Below are 24,338 nucleotides of genomic sequence, written 5' to 3' on the forward strand. Positions count from 1 at the left end.
GTCAAGGATCATATCACCTCCACCCTACCTGACACTCTAGACCCACTCCAATTTGCTTACGTCCCAATAGGTCCACAGACGATGCAATCACAATCACACTGCCCTATCCCATCTGGACAAGAGGAATACATATATAAGAATGCTGTTCATCGATAACAGCTCAGCATTCAACACCATAGTACCCTCCAAACTCATCATTAAGCTCGAGACCCTGGGTCTCGACCTCGCCTTGCACAACTGGGCCCTGGACTTCCTGACGGGCCGCCCCCAGGTGGTGAGGGTAGGAAACAACATCTCCACCCAGCTCATCCTCAATACTGGGGCCCCACAAGGGTGCGTTCTCAGCCCTCTCCTGTACTCCCTGGTCACCCATGACTGCGTGGCCATGCACACCTCCAACTCAATCATCATGTTTGCAGAGGACACTACAGTGGTAGGCTTGAATACCAACAACGATGAGATGGCCTACAGGGAGGAGGCGAGGGCCCTCGGAGTGTGGTGTCAGGAAAATAACCTCACACTCAATGTCAACAAAACAAAGGAGATGATCGTGGACTTCAGGAAACAGCAGAGGGAGCATCCCCCTATCCACATCGATGGGACAGTAGTGGAGAAGGTGGAAAGTTTAAAGTTCCTCGGCGTACACAGACAGCGTGGTGAAGAGGCACAACAGCGCCTCTTCAACCTCCGGAGGCTGAAGAAATTTGGCTTGTCACCAAAAGCACTCTCAAACTTTTACAGGTGCACAATCGAGAGCATCCTGTCGGGCTGTATCACCGCCGGGTACGGCAACTGCTCCGCCCACAACCGTAAGGCTCTCCAGAGGGTAGTGAGGTCTGCTCCGCCCACAACCGCAAGGCTCTCCAGAGGGTAGTGAGGTCTGCTCCGCCCACAACCGTAAGGCTCTCCAGAGGGTAGTGAGGTCTGCTCCGCCCACAACCGTAAGGCTCTCCAGAGGGTAGTGAGGTCTGCACAACGCATCACCGGGGGCAAACTACCTGCCTTCCAGGACACCTACACCACCCGATGTCAAAGGAAGGCCATAAAGATCATCAAGGACAACAACCACCGAGCCACTGCCTGTTCACCCTGCTATCATCCAGAAGGCAAGGTCAGTACAGGTGCATCAAAGCTGGGACCGAGAGACTGAAAAAGAGCTTCTATCTCAAGGCCATCAGACTGTTAAACAGCCATCACTAACATTGAGTGGCTGCTGCCAACATACTGACTCAACTCTCTATCTCAAGGCCATCAGACTGTTAAACAGCCATCACTAACATTGAGTGGCTGCTGCCAACATACTGACTCAACTCTCTATCTCAAGGCCATCAGACTGTTAACCAGTCATCACTAACATTGAGTGGCTGCTGCCAACATACTGTCTCACATCTCTAGCCACTTTAATAATAAAAATGTGGATGTAATAAATGCATCACTAGTCACTTTAAACAATGCCACTTTATATAATGTTTACATACCCTACATTACTCATCTCATATGTACAGTGGGGAGAACAAGTATTTGATACACTGCCGATTTTGCAGGTTTTCCTACTTACAAAGCATGTAGAGGTCTGTAATTTTTATCATAGGTACACTTCAACTGTGAGAGACTGAATCTAAAACGAAAATCACATTGTATGATTTTTAAGTAAATAATTTGCATTTTATTGCATGACATAAGTATTTGATCACCTACCAACCAGTAAGAATTCTGGCTCTCACAGACCTGCGCAATTATTAGAAAATGGAAGAAGAACAAGATGACGGTCAATCACCCTCGTTCTGGGGCTCCATGCAAGATCTCACCTCATGGGGCATCAATGATCATGAGGAAGGTGAGGGATCAGTCCAGAACTACACGGCAGGACCTGGTCAATGACCTGAAGAGAGCTGGGACCACAGTCTCAAAGAAAACCATTAGTAACACACTATGCCGTCATGGATTATAATCCTGCAGCGAACACAAGGTCCCCCTGCTCAAGCCAGTGCATGTCCAGGCCCGTCTGAAGTTTGCCAATGACCATCTGGATGATCCAGAGGAGGAATGGGAGAAGGTCATGTGGTCTGATGAGACAAAAATAGAGCTTTTTGGTCTAAACTCCACTCACCGTGTTTGGAGGAAGAAGAAGGATGAGTATAACCCCAAGAACACCATCCCAACCGTGAAGCATGGAGGTGGAAACATAATTCTTTGGGGATGCTTTTCTGCAAAGGGGACAGGACGACTGCACTGTATTGAGGGGAGGATGGATGGGGCCATGTATCGTGAGATCTTGGCCAACAACCTCCTTCCCTCAATAAGAGCATTGAAGATGGGTTGTGGCTGGGTCTTCCAGCATGACAATGACCCGAAACACACAGCCAGGGCAACTAAGGAGTGGCTCCGTAAGAAGCATCTCAAAGTCCTGGAGTGGCCTAGCCAGTCTCCAGACCTGAACTCAATAGAAAATCTTTGGAGGGAGCTGAAAGTCCGTATTGCCCAGCGACAGCCCCGAAACCTGAAGGATCTGGAGAAGGTCTGTATGGTGGAGTGGGCCAAAATCCCTGCTGCAGTGTGTGCAAACCTGGTCAAGAACTACAGGAAACGTATGATCTCTGTAATTGCAAACAAAAGTTTTGTGTACCAAATATTAAGTTCTGCTTTTCTGATGTATCAAATACTTATGTCATGCAATAAAATGCAAATTAATTACTTAAAAATCATACAATGTGATTTTCTGAATTTTTGTTTAAGATTCCGTCTCTCACAGTTGAAGTGTACCTATGATAAAAATTGCAGACCTCTACATACTCTGTAAGTAGGAAAATCTGCAAAATCGGCACTGTAGATAAACCCCGACTTAGATGGGAAAAAGATCTGGGTATTGATCTTGATGAGGGTCTATGGAGTGACCTATGCAGGGATGGTGTTACATCCACATTGAACTCAGATACAGACTGATCCAGTTTAATTTCCTCCATCAGCTCTATATCACCCCATCTAGACTGCACAAGTTCAACCCAGATATCTCCTCCCTATCTTTAGATGTGGCTCAGATGAAGGAACATTCCTCCATTCCACTTGGCAGTGTTCAAAACTACACGGTTTCTGGCAGGGGGTATGCGATACCATATATCCTCAATTCACGGGGTTGCATTCCCTTTAGACCCCGAGGTCTGTCTACTTGGGTAACTTTACTAACACCAATCTTAGGCAAAGCCATACTATAAAGCTAACAGAAATATTGCTAGCGATTGCCAAGAAATGTATTGCCTTGAAATGGAAATTGGATTCCTCCCTGCCAGTTGCAATGTGGCTATCGGAAGTTAATAGTTGAATCCCTTTGGAGAAAATCACTTACTGCTTGAGGAATAAGTTAAAGACATTTTACAGAATTTGGCAACCTTTTATTGACTATATGGAGAATCTCCCCCCACATCTCATTGATTGAATCTATATATAATCCTCACATAATGTTTCACACGTAATGTATAATATGTAGCCTACGGCAGGTGATCCAATGTCTCGTTATTTTTTAATATATTTTTTCTTATTGTATGTTTGTTTATATAATTATTATTATTTATTTTTGTTATGCTCGTCTGTTACTGTCACTTTGTCCTATCGTTGTCTAATATCTTTTCACTTTTGTTTTGAATGTTCTTAATTGGAAAATGCAAAAATAAAAGAATACAATTTTTTTTTAAATGTTTTAAATCGGCACTGTATCAAATAATTGTTCTCCCCACTGTATTCACTGTACTCTATACCATCTACTGCATCTATGACGTTCGGCCATCGCTCGTCCATATATTCATATGTACATATTCTTATTCATTCCTTTACCTTTGTGTGTATAAGGTAGTTGATGTGAAATTGTTAGATTACTTGTTAGATATTACTGCATGGTCGGAACTAGAAGCACAAGCATTTCGCAACACTCGCATTAACATCTGCTAACCATGTGTATGCGACAAATAAAATTTGATTTAATTTACCTGGATAATTTGAATGGTTGGCTGCGTATTAGTATTTGGGTCCTTGCTGGTTGCAATGAACTCCTTCTCAATTCTCTGGTACTCTGCTGAATTGGAAGCCAGTGTGACGATCTCCAGATCCTTACCCTCCATTCTAGTCCAGCTCTGTGGGAACTGAATGACGGCTGAAAAAACAGACGCACAGTGGGAATAATTGAACAGATCAATCAATGTAAAAACATGATCAGGAGCGTTATCACCGAAGTTTGACAGGAATATTCTCTTAATATTCTGTATTGGACACTGTATAAAACTATACATTTGTATGAACTAAAAACTATACTTTCATATAAAACATTTTCCTAAACATTAAAACCGAGGCATTACCTGTTTCAGAGTCCGCCACAAGGCTCCTTTTGACCCTGGTGATGGTCCCTTTGCTGTCAGTCTGCTGCATGTCCTTCAGGTCCACAGTGAATGTCTCCCCCTGGTGGTTATATTTAAAAAGCTTCTCTTTCTTGTGGAAGGCCAGCTCCAGATCATAGCTTAGACTACAGTCCAGCTCTCCCCAGGTCTCTCCCTCCCCCGCCTCCCAGCGCACTGTCTCCCTCAGCCTCTTCTCCTCTCCCTCCCGGCTCTCCCTGTCCCTTGCCCCCTGCAGATAGTCCTTAATCTGGAGGACGGCGGAGAAAACGTCATCTTTCTTCCCAGAGATGGTCATCTTGTCTGGGGACGCCACCAGCACATGGACCTGGTTCTTCTGGCTCAGGGCCACGATGGCCTCCTTCTGCGCCTCCAGGAGCAAGGGCAGGTGGCTGGAGAGAAGGTCCTGGCTAATGCACTCCTCAGAGATCAGCTCGTCCAGGAGTTTCTTCACCTTGGTCAGGCTGGCAGGGGAGGGCCCATACACCACAGCCTCCATACTGGGGAAGACCACGGCTGCTGTGGCACTGGCCAAAAACAGGGCTGGTTTGGTAGGGATGGGCTGGGTTGGTCTGGTTGTTTTGGCAGTTTTTGATGACTTTTTGGCTATGGGAATGAATTAAAAAACAAAGAGTGCTGTGAGGAGCCTTACAAGACTTTCAAAAATAACAACATTGTATGCTTTGGTTTTGTATTAATGAAGCAGAAAAAAAACATGATCTAATTCTGTATACAGCCAAATTCTTAAAGGTATATTGATGATTAAAGTCCCACTCCCACCTCCTTAGAACCTCATTTATCCACCGGATTGACTTAACAAAAGGCACATATTTTTACTTTACTGTGGGACTTTAAGTGAAAGGTTGCAGCTTCAACTCTGGTCTTAAAACCCTGTCACCTACCTGCAGCCTTGGGGATCACCTTCTTGAACTTTTTCATAACCTCCTCAAAGTCCTTTATCATCTTGTTTTGGAAGATAACAATGTGAATCGCTGTAACTGACGGAGTTCTGACGCTTATCAGTAAATCAGCTATTGCGGCCATCATTGCATTCCCGACCTGCACTGCTCCCAAGTTACCAGCACCTGTACAAGGGCACAAACAATACCACATCTGTTAGAACAGACACTTGTGTCTTTAGTGTCCAGTGTATTTATTTGTTATATCTTCATACAGTACATGGACAGCAAATAATACACGTCACTGCAAGGTTTGCAACAATAATACTAGATTGTTATTATGCCTACCTGTTCCGAGCGCTGGGAAAGAGACCGATTGTATTTTCTCGTCTTCACACATCTTTAACGCTTTAAGCATGGAGCTGGTGATCTCCTTCTCCTTGGTCTGTCCCACCATGTGGATGATGTGCTTGGTCTTGAGATTCCCAGGCTTGGTCATGACAACACCATCACTGGGTTGGGTCCCTGGGATCAGAAGGTAAAAAAAAGGATTAGCAAGTTGCCATTATTGCATGGAAGTCCCACCTCATATTGCTCAAATGAACAACAAACCTGCTTTAAAAAAACCAACAGATAAAGCAACACCTCACGGCACAACGCCTCTCCCCTCTTTAACCTAGAGCAGAAACCAAGCCATGAGGTCGAAGGAAATGTCTGTAGAGCTACGAGGCAGGATTGTGTTGAGGCACAGATCTGGGGAAGGGTACCAAACAATTTCTGCAGCCTCTATGGAGATGGGAGAACCTTCCAGAAGGACAACCATCTCTACAGTACTCCACCAATCAGGCCTTTATGGTAGAGTGGCCAGATGGAAGCCACTCTTCAGTAAAAGGCACATGACAGCCCGCTTGGAGTTTGCCAAAAGGCACTTATAAAAACTCAGACCATAAGAAACAATATTCTCTGCTCTGATGAAAACTCTGGGCGAAGGTTCAACCTTCCAACAGGACAACGTGGGAGTGACTTCTGGACAAGTCTCTGAATGTCCTTGAGGGCCCAGCCAGAGCCCGGGCTTGAACCCCATCGAACATCTCTGAAGAGACCTGAAAATAGTTGTGCAGCAAGGTCCTCCTTGAGAGGATCTGCAGAGAAGAATGGGAGAAACTCCCCAAATGCAGGTGTGCCAAGCTTGTAGTGTCATACCCAAGAAGACTTGAGGCTGTAATCGCTGACAAAGGTGATTCAACAAAGTAAAGGGTCTGAATACTTACGTAAATGTTATATTTCCATTTTTTATTTTTAATAAACAAGCAAACATTTCTAAAAACCTGTTTTTGCTTTGTCATTATGGGCTGTCGTGTGCAAATCAATCCCAGAACAACAGCAAAGGACCTTGTGAAGATGGAGGAAACAGGTACAAAAGTATCTATATCCATCTATATCGAGTCCTATATCGACATAACCTGAAAGGCCGCTCAGCAAGGAAGAAGCCACTGCTCCAACACCGCCATAAAAACAGACTACGGTTTGCAACTGCACATGGGGACAAAGATTGGAGAAATGTCCTCTGGTCTGATGAAACAAAAATATAACTGTTTGGCCATAATGTCCATCGTTATGTTTGGAGGAAAAAAAGGAAGGATTTACATGTGGATATATTGAAGCAACGTCTCAAGACATCAGTCCGGAAGTTAAAGATTGGTCGCAAATGGGTCTTCCAAATGAACAATGACCCCAAGCATACTTCCAAAGTTGTGGCAAAATGGCTTAAGGACAACAAAGTCAAGGTGTTGGCAGTGGCCATCACAAAGCCCTGACCTGATTCCGATAGAAAATGTGTGGGCAGAACTGAAAAAGCGTGTGCGAGCAAGGAGGCCTACAAACCTGACTCAGTTACACCAGCTCTGTCAGGAGAAATGGGACAAAATTCAACCAACTTATTGTGGGAAGCTTGTGGAAGGCAAACCAAAACGTTTGACCCAAGTTAAACAATTTAAAGGCAATGCTACCAAATACTAATTGAGTGTATGTAAACTTCTGACCCCCTAGGAATGTGATGAAAGAAATAAAACCTGAAATAAATCTCACTACTATTATTCTTACATTTCACATTCTTAAAATAAAGTGGTGATCCTAACTGACCTAAAACAGGGAAATTTCACTAGGATTAAATGTCAGGAATTGTGAAAAACTGAGTTTAAATGTATTTGGCTAAGGTGTATGTAAACTTCTGACTTCAACTGTACGTGAGAATGCTGTTCATTGACTATAGCAGCCTTCAACACCATAGTACCCTCAAAGCTTATCATTAAGCTTGAGACCCTGGGTCTCGACCCCGCCCTGTGCAACTGGGTCCTGTACTTCCTGACGGGCTGCCCCCAGGTGGTGAAGGTAGGAAACAACACCTCCACTTCGCTGATCCTCAACACTGGGGCCCCACAAGGGTGCATGGTCAGCTCCCTCCTGTACTCCCTGTTCACCCATGACTGCATGGCCATGCACACCTCCAACTCAATCATGACACAACTGTAGTAGGCCTGATTACCAACAATGACGAAAAAGCCTAGAGGGAGGAGGTCAGGGCCCTGGCGGAGTGATGCCAGGAAAATAACCTCTCCCTCAACAAAACGAAGGAGCTGATCGTGGAGTTCAGGAAACAGCAAAAGGAGCCTATCCACATCGATGGGACCACAGTGGAGAAGGTGGAAAGCTTCAAGTTCCTTGGCGTACACATCACTGACAATCTGAAATGGTTCACTCAAACAGACAGTGTGCTGAAGAAGGAGCAACAGCGCCTCTTGAACCTCCGGAGACTGAAGAAATTTGGCTTGGCCCCTTAAGGCCCTCACAAACTTTTACAGATGCACAATTGAGAGCATCCTGTCGGGCTGTATCACTGCCTGGTATGGCAACTACACCACCCGCAACCACAGGGCTCTCCAGAGGGTGGTGTGGTCAGCACAACGCATCACTGGGGGCACACTTCCTGCCCTCCAGGACACCTACAGCACCCGATGTCACATGAAGACCAAAAAGATCATCATCGTCACTTAAAGAATTTTTACATACTGCTTTACTCATATCATATGTATATACTATATTCTATTGTAGTCAATGCCATTCCAACATTGCTCGTCCTAATATTTATATACATTTGAAATCCATTCTTCTACTTTTAGATGTGTGAATTGTTGTGAATTGTTAGATACTTACTGCACTGTTGGAGCTAGAAAGACAAGCATTTCACTACACCTGCAATAACATCTGCTAAAAATGTCTATGTGATCAATAACATTTGATTTGAAGTTGTCAATGCCAGGAGGTTTGTCATTATTGATTGATAACAATTTCTCCACCTCTCCCACACTAACTTTAGAAAATTAAAATGTACAATGCTTTTCTTTCATTATTAGTTTTTTTTATGCATGAATACGACGGCTCACTGTTCGTTGTTGGCATTTCCTGCCTAGGTTTGCCCACTTTGCCAATGAAGTAATCATTAAAATAATTGGCAACATTAAATGGTTTTGTGATGAATAAGCGTCGATGAAAGATGGCGTTGAATGTCTTTCTGCCCAGATTGTCATTTAATGTAGTTTTTATATCATTGATCTTGGCTTCATAATACAGATTCTTCTTATTTTTGTTGAGTTTAGTCACATAAAGTCAGAAGTGCAGCCAGACTTATTAGCCACTCCTTTTGCCCCATCTCTTTCAACCATGCAGTTTTTCAATTACTCATCAATCCATGGAGCCTTAACAGTTCTAGCAGTCAGTTTCTTAACAGGTGCATGTTTATCAATAACAGGAAGAAGCAATTTCATAAATTCATCAAGTGCCGCGTTTGGATGCACCTTATTAATCACATCAGACCAACAAATGTGTTTAACCTTATCCACATAGGAGTCAAAGCAAAATATTTTGTATGATCTCTTTTACATTATTTTAGGCCCAGCTTCTGGAGCTTGGGCTTTTCTGGATATAGCCACTATAATGTAATCACTTCATCCAATGGGTACGGATACAGCTTTAGAACAAAGTTCTACAGTATTAGTGAAAATGTGATCAATACATGTGGATGATCCTGTTACTAGTATTTGTTTCCAGAACAGCTACCTTGACCTTGAACCTCAGGAACTTGACCACTATCGGACTGGACCTGTCATCTGGGCCGGTGCTGGGTTTTCCAAGCCTGTGGACACGCTCCACCTAGCTACTAGGTCAAACAGCTCCCCAGACCCAGCCTTGGTCGGCAGGATCCCTGGACAGATATTAGCAATCCCAGCAAGTGATGCCAACCGCGTTGCGGGATCCAAACTCAAAAGGTGGCTAAACATTTTCAATATAACACTTTTTCAGAGACTTTCAAAACTTCAAACAGAGCACTCCCTCACTCAACAGGAAGTGATGTCACCTGGTTTATCTCTGTATAAGGTTGAAAATGTACAGTGCCTTCAAAGTATTCACACCTCTTGACTTTTTCCACATTTTGTTGCGTTACAGGCTGAATTTGGATTGGTTTGGGCTTCCACAGACCGATGCACTCATATCTCAAACAATTGAACTGGGGACCGATGCATATCGATAAATCCGTTACATCCTTAATGTACATCAAGACTCATACCTAAGGCTTTGCACTCGTCCACGACTGTCTGTCCAGCCGCTTTTAGAATGGCTCCTGATACACCTGCAGAGTGAGATAGGTCATGAGTATAATCCTCAGCTGAAGACCTGTATGATGCAATAATATCAGGTATGTTTGGCTGATTCGAAAGTTGGAATTGGGGGGGGGGGGGGGGGGGATCTTACCACAGTTCAGATCGAGGCTCGTGTTTGTACTGCTGACGATGGCGTCCGTTTTCTCCTTAGTGATGTCACCACATACTACCTTGACCTTCACTGGCCCAATTATTGCTTCAATTGTGTTTCCTGGAAGAAGGGATTCACATAGAAAAGTGTAAGTAGCAGGCATTTAGCAGTAGAACATATTTAGCAACAGACTGGAATTGTACGAACCTGTCTGAACACTGGTGTCATCTTCCTCAGAGTTGGTGTTCCATATATCACTGTCATCTTCATCACCATAAAGATCATCCTCAAGATCATAGTCACTGTTGTCTTCAACCTGGTTTTGGAATCACAATGTTTGCATTTAGTTGGTAAGGAAAGGTTAGTACATCAGATTTGTATTTCCTCAACATGCTGTACCATCTGGTCTGTCTTCCACTGGTTGAGCCCCAGCTGAAACTCCTGCAGGATCTTGTCCTCGTAGATGACGATGCAGATCAGTTTAATGATGGTAGAGGAGGAGCACAGTGATAGATGATCCTGGATGCCCTGGAGGGTGGCACCAATAGAGTCTGTGCCACTAAGGCCACCACCACCTACAATGGGAATCATACAAAATCACCCGCATTAGGTGGAGCTGAAAAAAATAGGACAACAAGAACCAATGGATGACTAGATTTTGAATGTGACAATTAAAAATAGCAGCATGGTGGTAGCCTAAAAAAAATATTTGATGGGGTAATTCATAGTTTTTAATAACAACAGTTTCTTTTAAGAACCTGTAACAACGCTGAATGACTAATAAACCATTGCCCACCAGTGCCAAGAGCAGGGAAGGACACAGTGGTGATCTGTTTGTCCTCACAGCACTCCAGGACCTTGGTGACTCGTCGTGTAGCTTCAGCCACAGAGTGGGGCCCCAGTATGTGGATGATGAAGTCACACTGAAGGGCCCCGCCACTGGTCACCCCTGCTGCATCAGCCCTCAGAGGGCCTGGATAAAGCAGATGTCACACACAGAGAGCGAGCAGGCGAGAGAGAGAGAGAGAGAGTCAGACTGAATGGCTGTGAGCCACCACAGGTGAATTGCTATGGGAGATGGGAGACACTCACAAATGGTTTTGCACTCCTGTTCAACTGCGCTCCCAGCTGCTTTGATGATCGCCGCACTAACTCCTGAAAATAACGTGTTTAAAATGAGGTCATATCCTTAAAATAAATGTTTAAAAAGACTGTATGGAGAAAGTTATATTCACAGAATAGCTACTACTGTATTTTCTGTAGTGTGCTAACAATGTACCATTTTATGTTTGTTTTTTCCATATACAGACCTCCTGTGAAGCTGATATCAGCGTTGGTGCTATTCACAATGCCTCTGACAGTTTCTTGAGTAATGTTGCCTTTCCTCAATTCAATTCTGACACCATGGATCTTAACTAGGGGTCGGAAGAGGTAAACATTTCAGCGACAATCATTATTGTGATGATGACAACCAACGCAAATGTTGAAATAGAACAGCGCAAATTCATGTAAAATGTAAACAAAGATGTATCAAAATCCAACCGTGATTTGGGGGAAGACTGGACTGAGAAGGTGTGGCTGCAGCCTAGATAAAACCCAGAACCTTAAGTTATTACACGCATCAACCAAACAAAACCACAGAACATGTCCAACTGAGCCTTAGTCACACTAAATCTACCTGCTTGATTTTGTGTGGGGGCAGGTTCCTTTTGTTAAAGTAATTTCTCAAGGAGTCAAAGATCTTCTGCTCAAAGGCCACTATGAAAATGATTTTGATGCTGGATGAGGTCATCTGTGACGTGTGGCTCTCCAGTCCTTTTAGAATGGCCTTGATGCAATCTTTGGGTTCAATCCCACCTTTCCCTAAAGCATAAGACATCAGATTCCAAAGTGATAAATAGATAATTTGAAACCAATAAATATAATGATTAATCAATACAAGTGACACCGGAATGGATCTTTTAGTTTTACACTACAGTTCAGTTGAATCACCTGTGCCAATAGTAGGGATGGACACTGTGGCTGCATTCTGGCTCTCACACAGCTGAAGGACCTTCTCTATGGAGGTGATGATACCTGCAGAATTCTTGGGCCCAACCATCTGAGCTATGTTTTTACAGTTTAGGTTCCCACCACAAGTGAGCACAACACCATCGGCCTTCAGCATACCTGGGGAAATTGGGACACAAAGTAAATTCTACAAACCTCAATGCACTTTCATTTCTGGACAAATAAAGACTTAATAAAATAATACTCAACCAATTATTTTGCATTCATCTGCTGCAGATTTCCCAGCCGCTTGCAGGATGGCTCCAGAAACCCCTGTCAAGTCAATGAGTATGAGATATGTTAAAGAGCAATCAAAAGAGCAACTTTTCTGGTTGTAAAGGGCCTATGTGGAAACATTTATTCAGAATTTTTTTCCATGCAAAAACATGAAGCAGACCAAAATGTGTTCCTTTAAAAACCTGCCCTATTTAAAATGTTGTGTGCTTTAGCTTGGAAAATAAATACATGTGACACTGGAAGACATCATAATGTTTGTTTGTTTGAAACATCAGGGCTGTTTTCCTAACAAAGTCAAATTTGCTTCGTGTTTTGTTTCTTTGCCACGATCCTAACGAGTATTGCGATACTGGTATCATCCCGGCCCCAGATGTTATTAGGGGAAAAAAGGGTATGTCACGGAATGAAGGGTTTTCCTTGGATTGGGTTTATTTCAATCCTGCCCACATGCCCACAGCCAGCAGCACACAAGTAATCACCAATTCGGAGTGGCAGTTGAACACGACTGATCATAATGCCCAGCACACTGACCATGGACAAATTGGTTTCATTTTGGATATCCCTACGGGGCTAGTTAGGGACCATCAGTAAATTACTCAGTGTACAGTTGAAGTCAGAAGTTTACATACACCTTAGCCAAATACATTTAAACTCAGTTTTTTACAATTCCTGACAATTTAATCCTAGTAAAAATGTCCTGTCTTAGGTCAGTTAGGATCACCACTTTATTTTAAGAATGAACTTTTATTTCTTTCATCATATTCTTGCTATATTGTATTTACTTTGCCATCATGGCCTTTTTTGCCTTTACCTCCCTTCTCACCTCATTTGCTCACATTGTATATAGACTTGTTTATACTGCATTATTGACTGTATGTTTGTTTTTACTCCATGTGTAACTCTGTGTCGTTTTATCTGTCGAACTGCTTTGCTTTATCTTGGCCAGGTCGCAATTGTAAATGAGAACTTGTTCTCAACTTGCCTACCTGGTTAAATAAAGGTAAAATAAATAAATAAATATTCCTAGTGGGTCAGAAGTTTACATACACTGAATTAGTATTTGGTAGCATTGCCTTTAAAATTGTTTAACTTGGGTCAAACGTTTCGGGTAGCCTTCCACAAGCATTCACCCAATTTATTGTGGGAATTTGGCCCATTCCTCCTGACAGAGATGGTGTAACTGAGTCAGGTTTTGTAGGCCTCCTTGCTCACACACACTTTTTCAGTCCTGCCCACACATTTTCTATGGGATTGAGGTCAGGGCGTTGTGGTGGCCACTCCAATACCTTGACTTGTTGTCCTTAAGCCATTTTGCCACAACTTTGGAAGTATGCTTGGGGTCATTGTCCATTTGGAAGACCCATTTGCGACCAAGCTTTAACTTCCTGACTGTCTTGAGATGTTGCTTCAATATATCCACATAATTGTCCTACCTCATGATGCCATCTATTTTGTGAAGTGCACCAGTCCCTCCTGCAGCAAATCACCCCCACAACATGATGCTGCTACCCCCGTGCTTCATGGTTGGGATGGTGTTCTTCGGCTTGCAAGCCTCCCCCTTTTTCCTCCAAACATAACGATGGTCATTATGGCCAAACAGTTATATTTTTGTTTCATCAGACCAGAGGACATTTCTCCAAAAAGTAAGTTCTTTGTCCCCACATGCAGTTGTAAATCGTAGTCTGGCCTTTATGGCGGTTTTGGAGCAGTGGCTTCTACCTTGCTGAGCAGCTTTTCAGGTTATGTCAATATAGGACTCGTTTTACTGTGGATATAGACACTTTTGTACCTGTTTCCTCCAGCATCTTCACAAGGTCCTTTGCTGTTGTTGTGGGATTGATTTGCACTTTTCGCACCAAACTACGTTCATCTCCAGGAGACACAACAAGTCTCCTTCCTGAGCGGTATGACGGCTGCGTGGTCCCATGGTGTTTATACTTGAGTACTATTGTTTGTACAGGTGAACATGGTACCTTCAGGCGTTTGGAAATTGCTCCCAAGGATGAACCAGACTTGTGGAGGTCTACCATTTTTTTCCTGAGGTCTTGGCTGGTTTCTTTTGATTTCCCCATGATGTCAAGCAAAAAGGCACTGAGTTTGAAGGTAGGCCTTGAAATACATCCACAGGTACACCCCCAATTCACTCAAATTATGTAAATTAGCCTATCAGAAGATTCTAAAGCCATTACATCATTTTCTGGAATTTTCCAAGCTGTTTAAAGGCACAGTCAACTTAGTGTATGTAAACTTCTGACCCAATGCAATTGTGATACAGTGAATTACAAGTGAAATAATCTGTCTGTAAACAATAGATGGACATTTTTACTTGTGTCATGCACACAGTAGATGTCCTAACCAACTTGCCAAAACTATAGTTTGTTAATTAACAAGAAATTTGTGGTGGTTGCAAAACTAGTTTTAATGACTCCAACCTAAGTGTATGTAAACTTCCGACTTCAACTGTACATTGGACAATATTTGTACATTTCAATAGGTCCAAATTGCAATGACATTAAAACCTCAAACCAACAACTATTTGTAGAAATTAATATACAAATATTGAAATAATTTAATGAGAAAACTAAAAAGGTGTGTGTAACATGAAAGTATACTCCCATGTATATTGTGTAATATATTGACTAGCCCCACAGATAGGCTATCCAAAGTCAAACCAACTTTGCCAAAGTCGTGCACCGGCTGGCTGAAGTTAATTGGCGAAAGAAGTTTGCTAGCTAACCTAGGCTACTTCCAGACACAAGACCTGGTTTTAAGTTATCTAGAAGGGTGATTGATTGTAACTGTGTACTGTTTTTGTCAGGGTGAATGTAGAAACTCTTCCCATGTGTGAACACATACAAGAGACACCCACATCAAAGCAAGGCTCCAAGACCCAAATCTCTTTCTCAGGTGCGTTTCCTAATGAGGAAGATTGAAACCGAGGCTAAATCAGTAAGTTCAGCAACCCTCTAAAGAATTGTGACTAACCTGAACTAAAACCTAAAAGTCTAAATTGAGATAATTTGCCTAATTGTAAACATTGAAACTGACACTTACCAGAGTTCAGATCCAGATTTTGGTTGTTGGAATTCACTATGACATCCACTGTCTCTTTGGTGATGTCGCCCTTCTTCAGGATCACTGACACGCCACCTATAATCACTGTTATAGAGGAGAGAAGTCTGAGTGAGGACACGGCTATAGGTTTCCTGCACTATTTATCTTTATGTTAACACAAAAATGTATGGTTGAAGGAAATAACCTTTGATGTCTGAACCTGGTTTAGCCGCTAGGGGTGGTGGTGGAGGTGTGTTATGTGAGGCGTTGGCTGCAGGGGGAGAAGTTGGAGTTGTGCCTTTTGCTGGTTTGCTGTTTTTTTGTTGACGACGATAACCCTGTTAAATTAAGCAGGACAAAAGAGGTTTCACTTTCAACAGGAATACTTGACCACATTTACAAATGCCACTGTACATTTCCTCTTCAATCACACACAAGAATGTACAGTGGTTTGACTTGGTATGTAAGTCTAAGGTAGAGCCGGGTGGCATTATAAACAAAAAAACCTGTCCAACTAGATCAACATGGAATGTTATGTGGAGAAGCAGAATTACCTTTCCTTCAATAGCTGATTGGAACTCCCCCACTAGCTTGGCATCAGAGTCGATCACAAATATGCTCCTCAGTTGGGGGGGTTTCTGATCAGCGTTGATGAAATCTAGGATTCCCTTGATAACTGCTACACAGCTTTCTTTGACAGAAAAACCAAAGGTGCCATACCCCATCACTGGCATGCCTATGGAGACACACTTCATTTTTTCTGCTCCCAATAAACTGTCCCTGACAGCAGACTGCAGATAGACAATGTTGAGAGGTGTGGAAGCATCCCCCAATACAGGAATGCCTGCATAGATGAGGTGTTTAGTTCCAAGGGTTCCTGGGTTGGACAAGACCACATCTCCCGCCTGTAGAGTTTGCCTTTCCTTCAGGAACTTGTCACACACCTTCCTGATCTCAGGCCCACCCATCTGAAGGAATTGCTTGGCGATCTGAGTATCGAAGGCCAGGCTGCTGCTCAGAGGGCAGATCAGAGCATCTGCAGCATGTTGGGAGATGTTACCCTGACCCACGGTTAAAGTGACGCACCCTTCTATGTCGTAGCTGTATTTCTGGCAGTGGGTAATCAATGGTGATAGGTAGAGCTTACACCCTAAATCCTTGGCCTTAGCCTGCAGAGCAACTCGGTTCTTCTCCAGGACTTTGGACTTGCCGGCTTCGGAGTATGTATACTTCTCTGTCGTTATTGTACTGACCTGCTGTTTCACTGCATCTAAGGCCTCTTTGATTTTATCCCTGGCTGCAGTGATCTTCAGGCAAGGGGATCCTTGTGTTTTGCATGGCAGTATAGTCACGCCAAGGGCCTTAATTTCAGGGACCTCTGAGAGTTTCATACAAGAGGCCACATACTGTACTTCCTGCACTGATTTGAGAGGGACGTCCACTGTTTCTGGCTTCTTGTTATCCAGGTATCCCCTTAACTTCCCTGACACATCTGCTACAACATTGGAGAATCCACAGACACCGATCTTCTCCTGTGAAACTGAGATGATGACATTGTGGTTGTTCTTGGTGGATTTGAGCTCCCCGTCGAGTCCGGCAAAGAACTGCAGCCATTGTTCGCCCTTTGTCACGTGGGTTTGGTCTGGTGTGAGTTTGATGACTTCCTCTTTGATGACCTCGTGTAGTTTGTCTTCAGCTCTCTGGATGTCAGTTCTATCTGCCAGGATCTGGATGGAATCATTACCAAGGAGGAACACCGATGATATGTTGTTCTGGGCAAAGTGGTTCTTCTCAATCTTCTTCAGGTCCACAGACTTTAGGAACTCCACCAGAGGCATTGATATCTCAAGGAGTTTGGCTTCAACTTTCCCCAGGGCCTCTTTCACGGCACCTTCTGCTGTGCTCACCTGGTTCTCCAAACCCTTTAGGCAGATGATAAAGCTTTCTTCATCTTTAGAAAACCCTACGTCCACTAGTTTACCAGAGACGAGATCACAAATGAAATCAAGCTTTTCCTTAGAGTCCAGTGGGATTTTTCTTAATACCGTGTTCCTCTCCCTCTCGAGCTCATCACTAGCATTTTTCACCATTTGCTCAATCTTCTCCACTAGGGTCTTCGCCTCATTCTGCACGCACACCACCACTATCTCAGCACTGGTGCTCCTGTAAGAGATGCTAGCGCCAGGGGATTTGAGGCCAAGGCAACCGCTCTCAATCCTTTCCCAGGCCTCCACCTCTATGGGCAGCTGAACCTCTTTATATTTCTTTAGCAAGGCCAGAGCCTGTCTCCGGGCTTTCCTCTCCCATGTAGGGAACAATCTGAGCATGCCTAAAGACTCATTCTCCATGGTCATGTTCAGTTCCATCTGAGGGGGTTCTGTACTCATGTTGAAGGAAACTCTAGCATGGACCCTAAGGAGTCCAGTTGTAATTTCCTGCTTGCGGGTCTCGTCATGGTTAATGAAGTCAAGGAGTTCCACACTGAGTGGAAGGGTCACTTCAGTGGGGATGTCTGGGAGGAGGGCTGTTTGTCCTGTCAAAGCCTTCTGCAGGCTCGAGTAGAACAGCTGAGCTATGAGGTCGACCCCACCAAAATGATGCTTGTGTTCTGCCACCTGATGGGCAACTGGAACAAGGAGAACAGGGGACAGAATGAATTACTACTGAATTGACTTAAAGACATCATCCATTTCTCCTGGTGAAAAGTGATATCCTAAGTAGAAATACAGTAAAGTACACACACTAAAGCAAAATTATACAGTGCCAGTCAAAAGTTTGGACTAACCTACTTATTCAAGGTTTTTAAAATATTTTTACTATTTTCTACATTGTAGAATTATAGTCAAGATATCAAAACTATGAAATAACACATATGGAATCATATAGTAACCAAAAAAGTGTTAAACAAATGTTTTATATTCTTCAAAGTAGTGTCATGATGTTGCCCTCTTTGAGTACAGCGACCACCATCCCCCGCTCTCTGCTTCTACAACCAGACTGTCACTTTCTGACCCTAGTTCTTGTGTTATTTGTTTGTTTTAGTTGGTCAGGACGTAAGTTGGGTGGGAATTCTATGTTTTGTGTTTCTAGGTTGGTTTTCTGTGTTCGGCCTAGTATGGTTCTCAATCAGAGGCAGGTGTCGTTAGTTGTCTCTGATTGAGAATCATACTTAGGTAGCCTGGGTTTTACTGTTGTGCGGTGGGTGATTGTTTCCGTGTTTGTGTCGCCACACGGTACTGTTTCGGTTTTGTTCACGTTTATTGTTTTGTATTCATTGAGTGTTCAGTTTGTTTTATTAAACGATATGGACACTTACCACGCCGCGCATTGGTCCTTCGATCCTTCTCGCTACTCCTCCTCAGAAGAGGAGGAGGAAAATATTTACACAGACTGCTGTGGGCAGAGTGCGGTCGTAAATTCCTAAGGAAGACCCTGCCTCATGGACACACAGTTATAGGGAGTAGTTTTTCAATGAGACAAAGGAAATCCTTCCACCTCACAGAACATGAGGTACGAACAAATTTCATGTTCCAGAGAAAGTGTAAAAGATCGGTGAAGAATCCAGCTACGAACTGGTCCATTTGTCACAACTTGGGAAGATCAAGAGAGACGGTGTGGCCACATTACCATAACGCTGTTTATTTAATAGCCTCAGATATGAGGTTTACATCTAATTGTTGTATAAAATGAATGAGTGAGGACGATACCGTTTGAATAATGGTGTAATATGATTGTGGACTGTTTAATGAAGAAAAATACAATTCCCTTTTGATTTGAACTAAATCAGAGGACCGCCCCTGAGCCCAGTTAGGGTCAGACATCCTGGGACAGCCCTCTTCTGCCATTCTGAATAAAACCCCACTTTGAGAAATTATCAGTAGACCATGTTTTTCTCCATTAGGAGGGGGACTAAAGGTTGCAGACCATTGCTGAATCTTTCAACCATACCACGTGGTTAAACTCTTAAACTATCGATACCGACAGAATGAGAACAAGTCTTTGATACTAATTACTAGTCTGTAGCTAGGAATTCGGCATCACTGGACGTGAAGAACGACAACAGCCGAAACATCCATTCTATAATGAATGTCAATCTGAACAATCCCCTTTAACCACAACCGAGAGGGAGAGACGGACAATCCTACAAAAGAAAGACTTTTCACCAGCGATCAAGACGACACACTGAGCGTAAATATATTGATTGATTGCAATTGTTCCAGACTGAGTGAGCGTTCATGTGTAAGGATTAGCATTTCAATTGTTATAATTATTAACTCTGTAGTGACTTCTTAGTCGACTACCCCATTGCCCCTTTGTCTAACAAGCTGCCATGCCTGCCGGTAAAGCCCACTAGGGCACATTCTAACATTTCATGTAACCACATTTACTGTTTGTTTATGCATTTCTGTGAATTACTTAGTTAGTAATAAATAAATGATTTAAGACAATTGACGTATGGATGACTCATAGTGATTCGTGCAGATAACCAACAATTTACGACGTTTGGAATGAGACTAACGTGAGGTTAAATAATTAAATCATTCATCAGCAGACTATTGATCAGATATGAAAATATCTGAAAGGTTATATTGGGAAATTATAACTTTGTAATCTGAATACTTTCCTTGGTGCCCCTATTTTCTAGTGAATTACAGTTACACGATTAATTACTTTGATCGTGTTAAACTAATTACAGGGAATCTTTGATAAAACTGTCTTCAATTTAATGATAGTAAAGACACGACAGTAGCCACCCTTTGCCTTGATGACAGCTTTGCACACTCTTGGCATTCTCTCAACCAGCCTAACCTGGAATGCTTTTCCAACAGTCTTGAAGGAGTTCGCACATATACTGAGAACTTGTTGGCTGCTTTTCCTTCACTCTGCGGTCCAACTCATCTCAAACCATCTCAAGTCAGTTGAGGTCGGGTGATTGTGGAAGCCAGGTCATCTCATGTAGCACATCACTCTACTTCTTGGTCAAATGGCCCTTACACAGCCTGGAGGTGTTAGGTCATTGTCTCGTTGAAAAACAAATGATAATCCCACTAAGCGCAAACCAGATGGAATGGCGTATCGCTGCAGAATGCTGTGGTAGCCATGCTGGTTAAGTGTGCCTTGAATTCAAAATAAATCATGAGTGTCACCAGCAAAGCCCCCCCACACCATCAAACTACCCCCTCCATGCTTCACTTTGGAAACAACACATGCTGAAATCATCCGTTCACCTACTCTGCATTTCACAAAGACACAGCAGTTGGAACCAAAGGACACATTTCCACTGGTCTAATGTCCATTGCTTGTGTTTCTTGGCCCAAGCAAGTCTCTTCTTCTAATTGGTGTACTTGCAGCAATTCGACCATGAAGGCCTGATTCACGCAGTCTCCTTTAAACAATTGATGTTTAAATGTGTCTGTTACTTGAACTCTGAAGCATTTATTTGGGCTGCAATTTCTGAAGCTGGTAACTCTGAACTTCTCATCTGCAGCAGAGGTAACTCTGGGTCTTCCTTTCCTGTGGCAGTCCTCATGAGAGACAGTTTCATCATAGCGCTTGATGGTTTTTGCGACTGTAATTGAAGAAACTTTCAAAGTTCTTGAAATTTTGCAGATTGACTGACCTTCGTGTCTGAAAGTAATGATGGACTGTCATATGTCTTTGCTTATTTGAGCTGTACATGCCATAATATGGACTTAGTCTTTTACCAAATAAGGCTATCTTCTGTATACCACCCATACCTTGTCACAACACAACTCAAACACATTAGGAGTGAAAGAAATTTCACAAATTAACAAGGCACATCTCTTAATTGAAATGCATTCCACGTGACTACCTCATGAAGCTGGTTGAGAGAATGCCAAGATCGTGCAAAGCTGTCATCAAGGCAAAGGGTAGCTACTTTGAAGAATCTAAACTATCAAATATATTTTGATTTGTTTAACACTTTTTTTGGTTACTACATGATTCCATACAGTTGAAGTCGGAAGTTTACATACACTTAGGTTGGAGTCATGAAAACTCGTTTTTCAACCACTCCACAAATTTCTTGTTAACAAACTATAGTTTTGGCAAGTTGGTTAGGTCATAACTACTTTGTGCATGACACAAGTAATTTTTCCAACAATTGTTTACAGACAGATTATTTCACTTATAATTCACTGTATCACAATTCCAGTGGGTCAGAAATTTACATACACTAAGTTGACTGTGCCTTTTAACAGCTTGGAAAATTCCAGAAAAGGATGTCATGGCTTTAGAAACTTCTGATAGGCTAATTGACATAATTTGAGTCAATTTGAGGTGTACCTGTGGATATATTTCAAGGCCTACCAAACTCAGTGCCTCCTTGCTTGACATCATGGGAAAATCAAAAGAAATCAGCCAAGACGTCAGAAAAAAAATGATACACCTCCAAAAGTCTGGTTCATCCTTGGGAGCAATTTCCAAACGCCTGAAGGTACCACGTTCATCTGTTCAAACAATAGTACGCAAGTATCAACACCATGGGACCACGCAGCCATCATACTGCTCAGGAAGGAGACACGTTCTGTCTCCTAGAGATGAACGTACTTTGGCGCGAAAAGTGCAAATCAATCCCAGAACAACAGCAAAGGACCTTGTGAAGATGCTGGAGGACACAGGTACAAAAGTATCTATATCCACAGTAAAATGAGTCATATATCGACATAACCTGAAAGGCTGCTAAGCAAGGAAGAAGCCACTGCTCCAAAACCGCCATAAAAAAAACAGACTATGGTTTGCAACTGCACATGGGGACAAAGATCGTACTTTTTGGAGAAATGTCCTCTGGTCTGATGAAACAAAAATAGAACTGTTTGGCCATAATGACCATCATTATGTTTGGAGGAAAAAGGGGGAGGCTTGCAAGCCGAAGAACACTATCCCAACCGTGAAGCACGTGGGTGGCAGCATCATGTTGTGGGGGTGCTTTGCTGCAGGTAGGACTGGTGCATTTAACATAAGGTAGGAAAATTGTGGATATATTGAAGCAACATCTCAAGACAACAGTCAGGAAGTTAAAGCTTGGTCGCAAATGGGTCTTCCAAATGGACAATGACCCCAAGCATACTTCCAAAGTTGTGGCAAAATGGCTTAAGGACAACAAAGTCAAGGTGTTGGCAGTGGCCATCACAAAGCCCTGACCTCAATCATATAGAAAATGTGTGGGCATAACTGTAAAAGCGTGTGCGAGCAAGGAGGCCTACAAAATCTGACTCTGTTACACCAGCTCTGTCAGGAGAAATGGGACAAAATTCACCCAACTTATTGTGGGAAGCTTGTGGAAGGCAAACCAAAACGTTTGACCCAAGATAAACAATTTAAAGGCAATGCTACCAAATACTAATTGAGTATGTCAACTTCTGACCCACTGGGAATGTGCTGAAAGAAATAAAAGCTTAAATTAATGTATGTACTATTACTCTAACATTTCACATTCTACAATAAAGTGGTGATCCTAACTGACCTAAGACAGGGAATTTTTACTTGAATTGTGAATAACTGAGTTTAAATGTATTTGGCTAAGGTGTATGTAAACTTCCGACATCAACTGTATGTGTTATTTCATAGCTCTGACGTCTTCACTATTCTACATTATAGAAAATAGTAAAATAAAAAAACCCTGGAAAGAGTAGGTGTGTTCAAACGTTTGACTGGTATTCTATATGTTTTGAGCAAAATTATGTTTTTTTAAGACAACTTCCATCTTCAAGGAGTAAGTCTGATGGTCAGATGTCATGTCATCAGTCTCCCTCCTCGCTTGAGGAACAATAGTAGTAGTAGCTGTTTTTTAAATTTTATTTTGTTGTACTCTTGTGAATTCAATGATTTTTACTAGTTTACTTGTAGTTTTTCATGTTGTCTGTCTGTAATTTTTTGTAATGACTCGGTGCTGCCTATCTTGGCCAGGATGCTCTTGAAAAAGAGATTTTTAACCTCAATGAGCCCTTCCTGGTTAAATAAAATAGGAGCAATAGAGAACAGAAGAAAGTCCTCCTCCCTCACTTGTGCCATTTCATATCATACTGTGACCACCTAGCGGGACAAGTTCCGGTGAAATTGGAGGGCGCGCAATTCAAATAAATAATCATAAAAATTATGGATATTAAACATTTAGGTGCATACAAGTGTCTTATATCGGTTGAAAGCTTAAATTCTTGTTAATCTAACTGCACGGTGCGATTTACAGTAGCCATTACAGCAAAAGCATGCCATGCGATTGTTTGAGGACGGCGCCCCACATCAAAATATTTTTCCACCGGCACAGGTTTCATAAATTCACAAATAGCGATTAAATATTCACTTACTTTTTGAAAATCTTCCTCCTATTTGTCATCCACAAGGTCCCAGCTATAACATGTGGTGTCATTTTGTTAGATAGAATCCTTCTTTATATCCTAAAAAGTCTGTTTAGTTGGCGTCATCGATCTGAGTAATCCACTTGTTCAACGTGCAGAGAAAGGAATCCGAAAATATACCGCTAAACTTTGTTTCAACAACAGCAGGTGAGTCTTGTCTTCATTGCGGGCCCAAACACAAATTTCCCTCTACTAAAACTCATTTCTTATTAGTTTTGGAAGTTACAAGCCTGAAACCTTGAACATAGATGGCTGACACCCTGTGGATGCCATAGGAATTGCATCCTGGGAGCTAGAATTCAGTATGCCCCTATACTTTCCATTGTAAGAGCATGGGCTCTCAACCCAAAAAAATTCTGGTTGGTTTTTCTTTGGATTTTCTCCTACCATATCGATTGTGTTATAGTCTCCTATATTATTTAAACATTTCTACAAACGTCAAAGTATTTTATTTCCAATGGTACCAATTGTATGCATATCTTAGCTTCAGGGCCTAAGCAACAGGCAGTTTACTCTGGGCACGTCAGTCA

General features: G+C 42.6%; 1 protein-coding gene across 4 annotated transcripts in view; it reads right to left on the reverse strand.

The window, feature by feature from the left end:
- The window catches only part of LOC109871402 (protein mono-ADP-ribosyltransferase PARP14), a 32,074-nt gene that overhangs the window by 3,612 nt on the left and 4,124 nt on the right, over positions 1-24,338 (reverse strand). For 3 of the 4 annotated variants that reach the window (XM_020462263.2, XM_031806343.1, XM_031806344.1), the window contains 18 exons: positions 15,985-18,056; positions 15,636-15,768; positions 15,431-15,535; positions 12,350-12,412; positions 12,083-12,259; positions 11,769-11,953; positions 11,633-11,675; positions 11,401-11,505; positions 11,183-11,245; positions 10,887-11,063; positions 10,490-10,665; positions 10,298-10,406; positions 10,091-10,210; positions 9,906-9,968; positions 5,630-5,806; positions 5,285-5,467; positions 4,347-4,988; positions 3,981-4,144 (listed from right to left, as the gene is read on the reverse strand). In XM_020462263.2, the coding sequence (XP_020317852.1) occupies positions 3,981-4,144; positions 4,347-4,988; positions 5,285-5,467; positions 5,630-5,806; positions 9,906-9,968; positions 10,091-10,210; positions 10,298-10,406; positions 10,490-10,665; positions 10,887-11,063; positions 11,183-11,245; positions 11,401-11,505; positions 11,633-11,675; positions 11,769-11,953; positions 12,083-12,259; positions 12,350-12,412; positions 15,431-15,535; positions 15,636-15,768; positions 15,985-18,056 (4,757 nt within the window). The remainder of the gene's footprint in view (positions 1-3,980; positions 4,145-4,346; positions 4,989-5,284; positions 5,468-5,629; positions 5,807-9,905; positions 9,969-10,090; positions 10,211-10,297; positions 10,407-10,489; positions 10,666-10,886; positions 11,064-11,182; positions 11,246-11,400; positions 11,506-11,632; positions 11,676-11,768; positions 11,954-12,082; positions 12,260-12,349; positions 12,413-15,430; positions 15,536-15,635; positions 15,769-15,984; positions 18,057-24,338) is intronic. The other variant, XM_020462264.2, reaches the window with a different exon arrangement.

Source organism: Oncorhynchus kisutch, linkage group LG26 (assembly GCF_002021735.2).
Source record: "Oncorhynchus kisutch isolate 150728-3 linkage group LG26, Okis_V2, whole genome shotgun sequence".
Classification (NCBI taxonomy): Eukaryota; Metazoa; Chordata; class Actinopteri; order Salmoniformes; family Salmonidae; genus Oncorhynchus; species Oncorhynchus kisutch.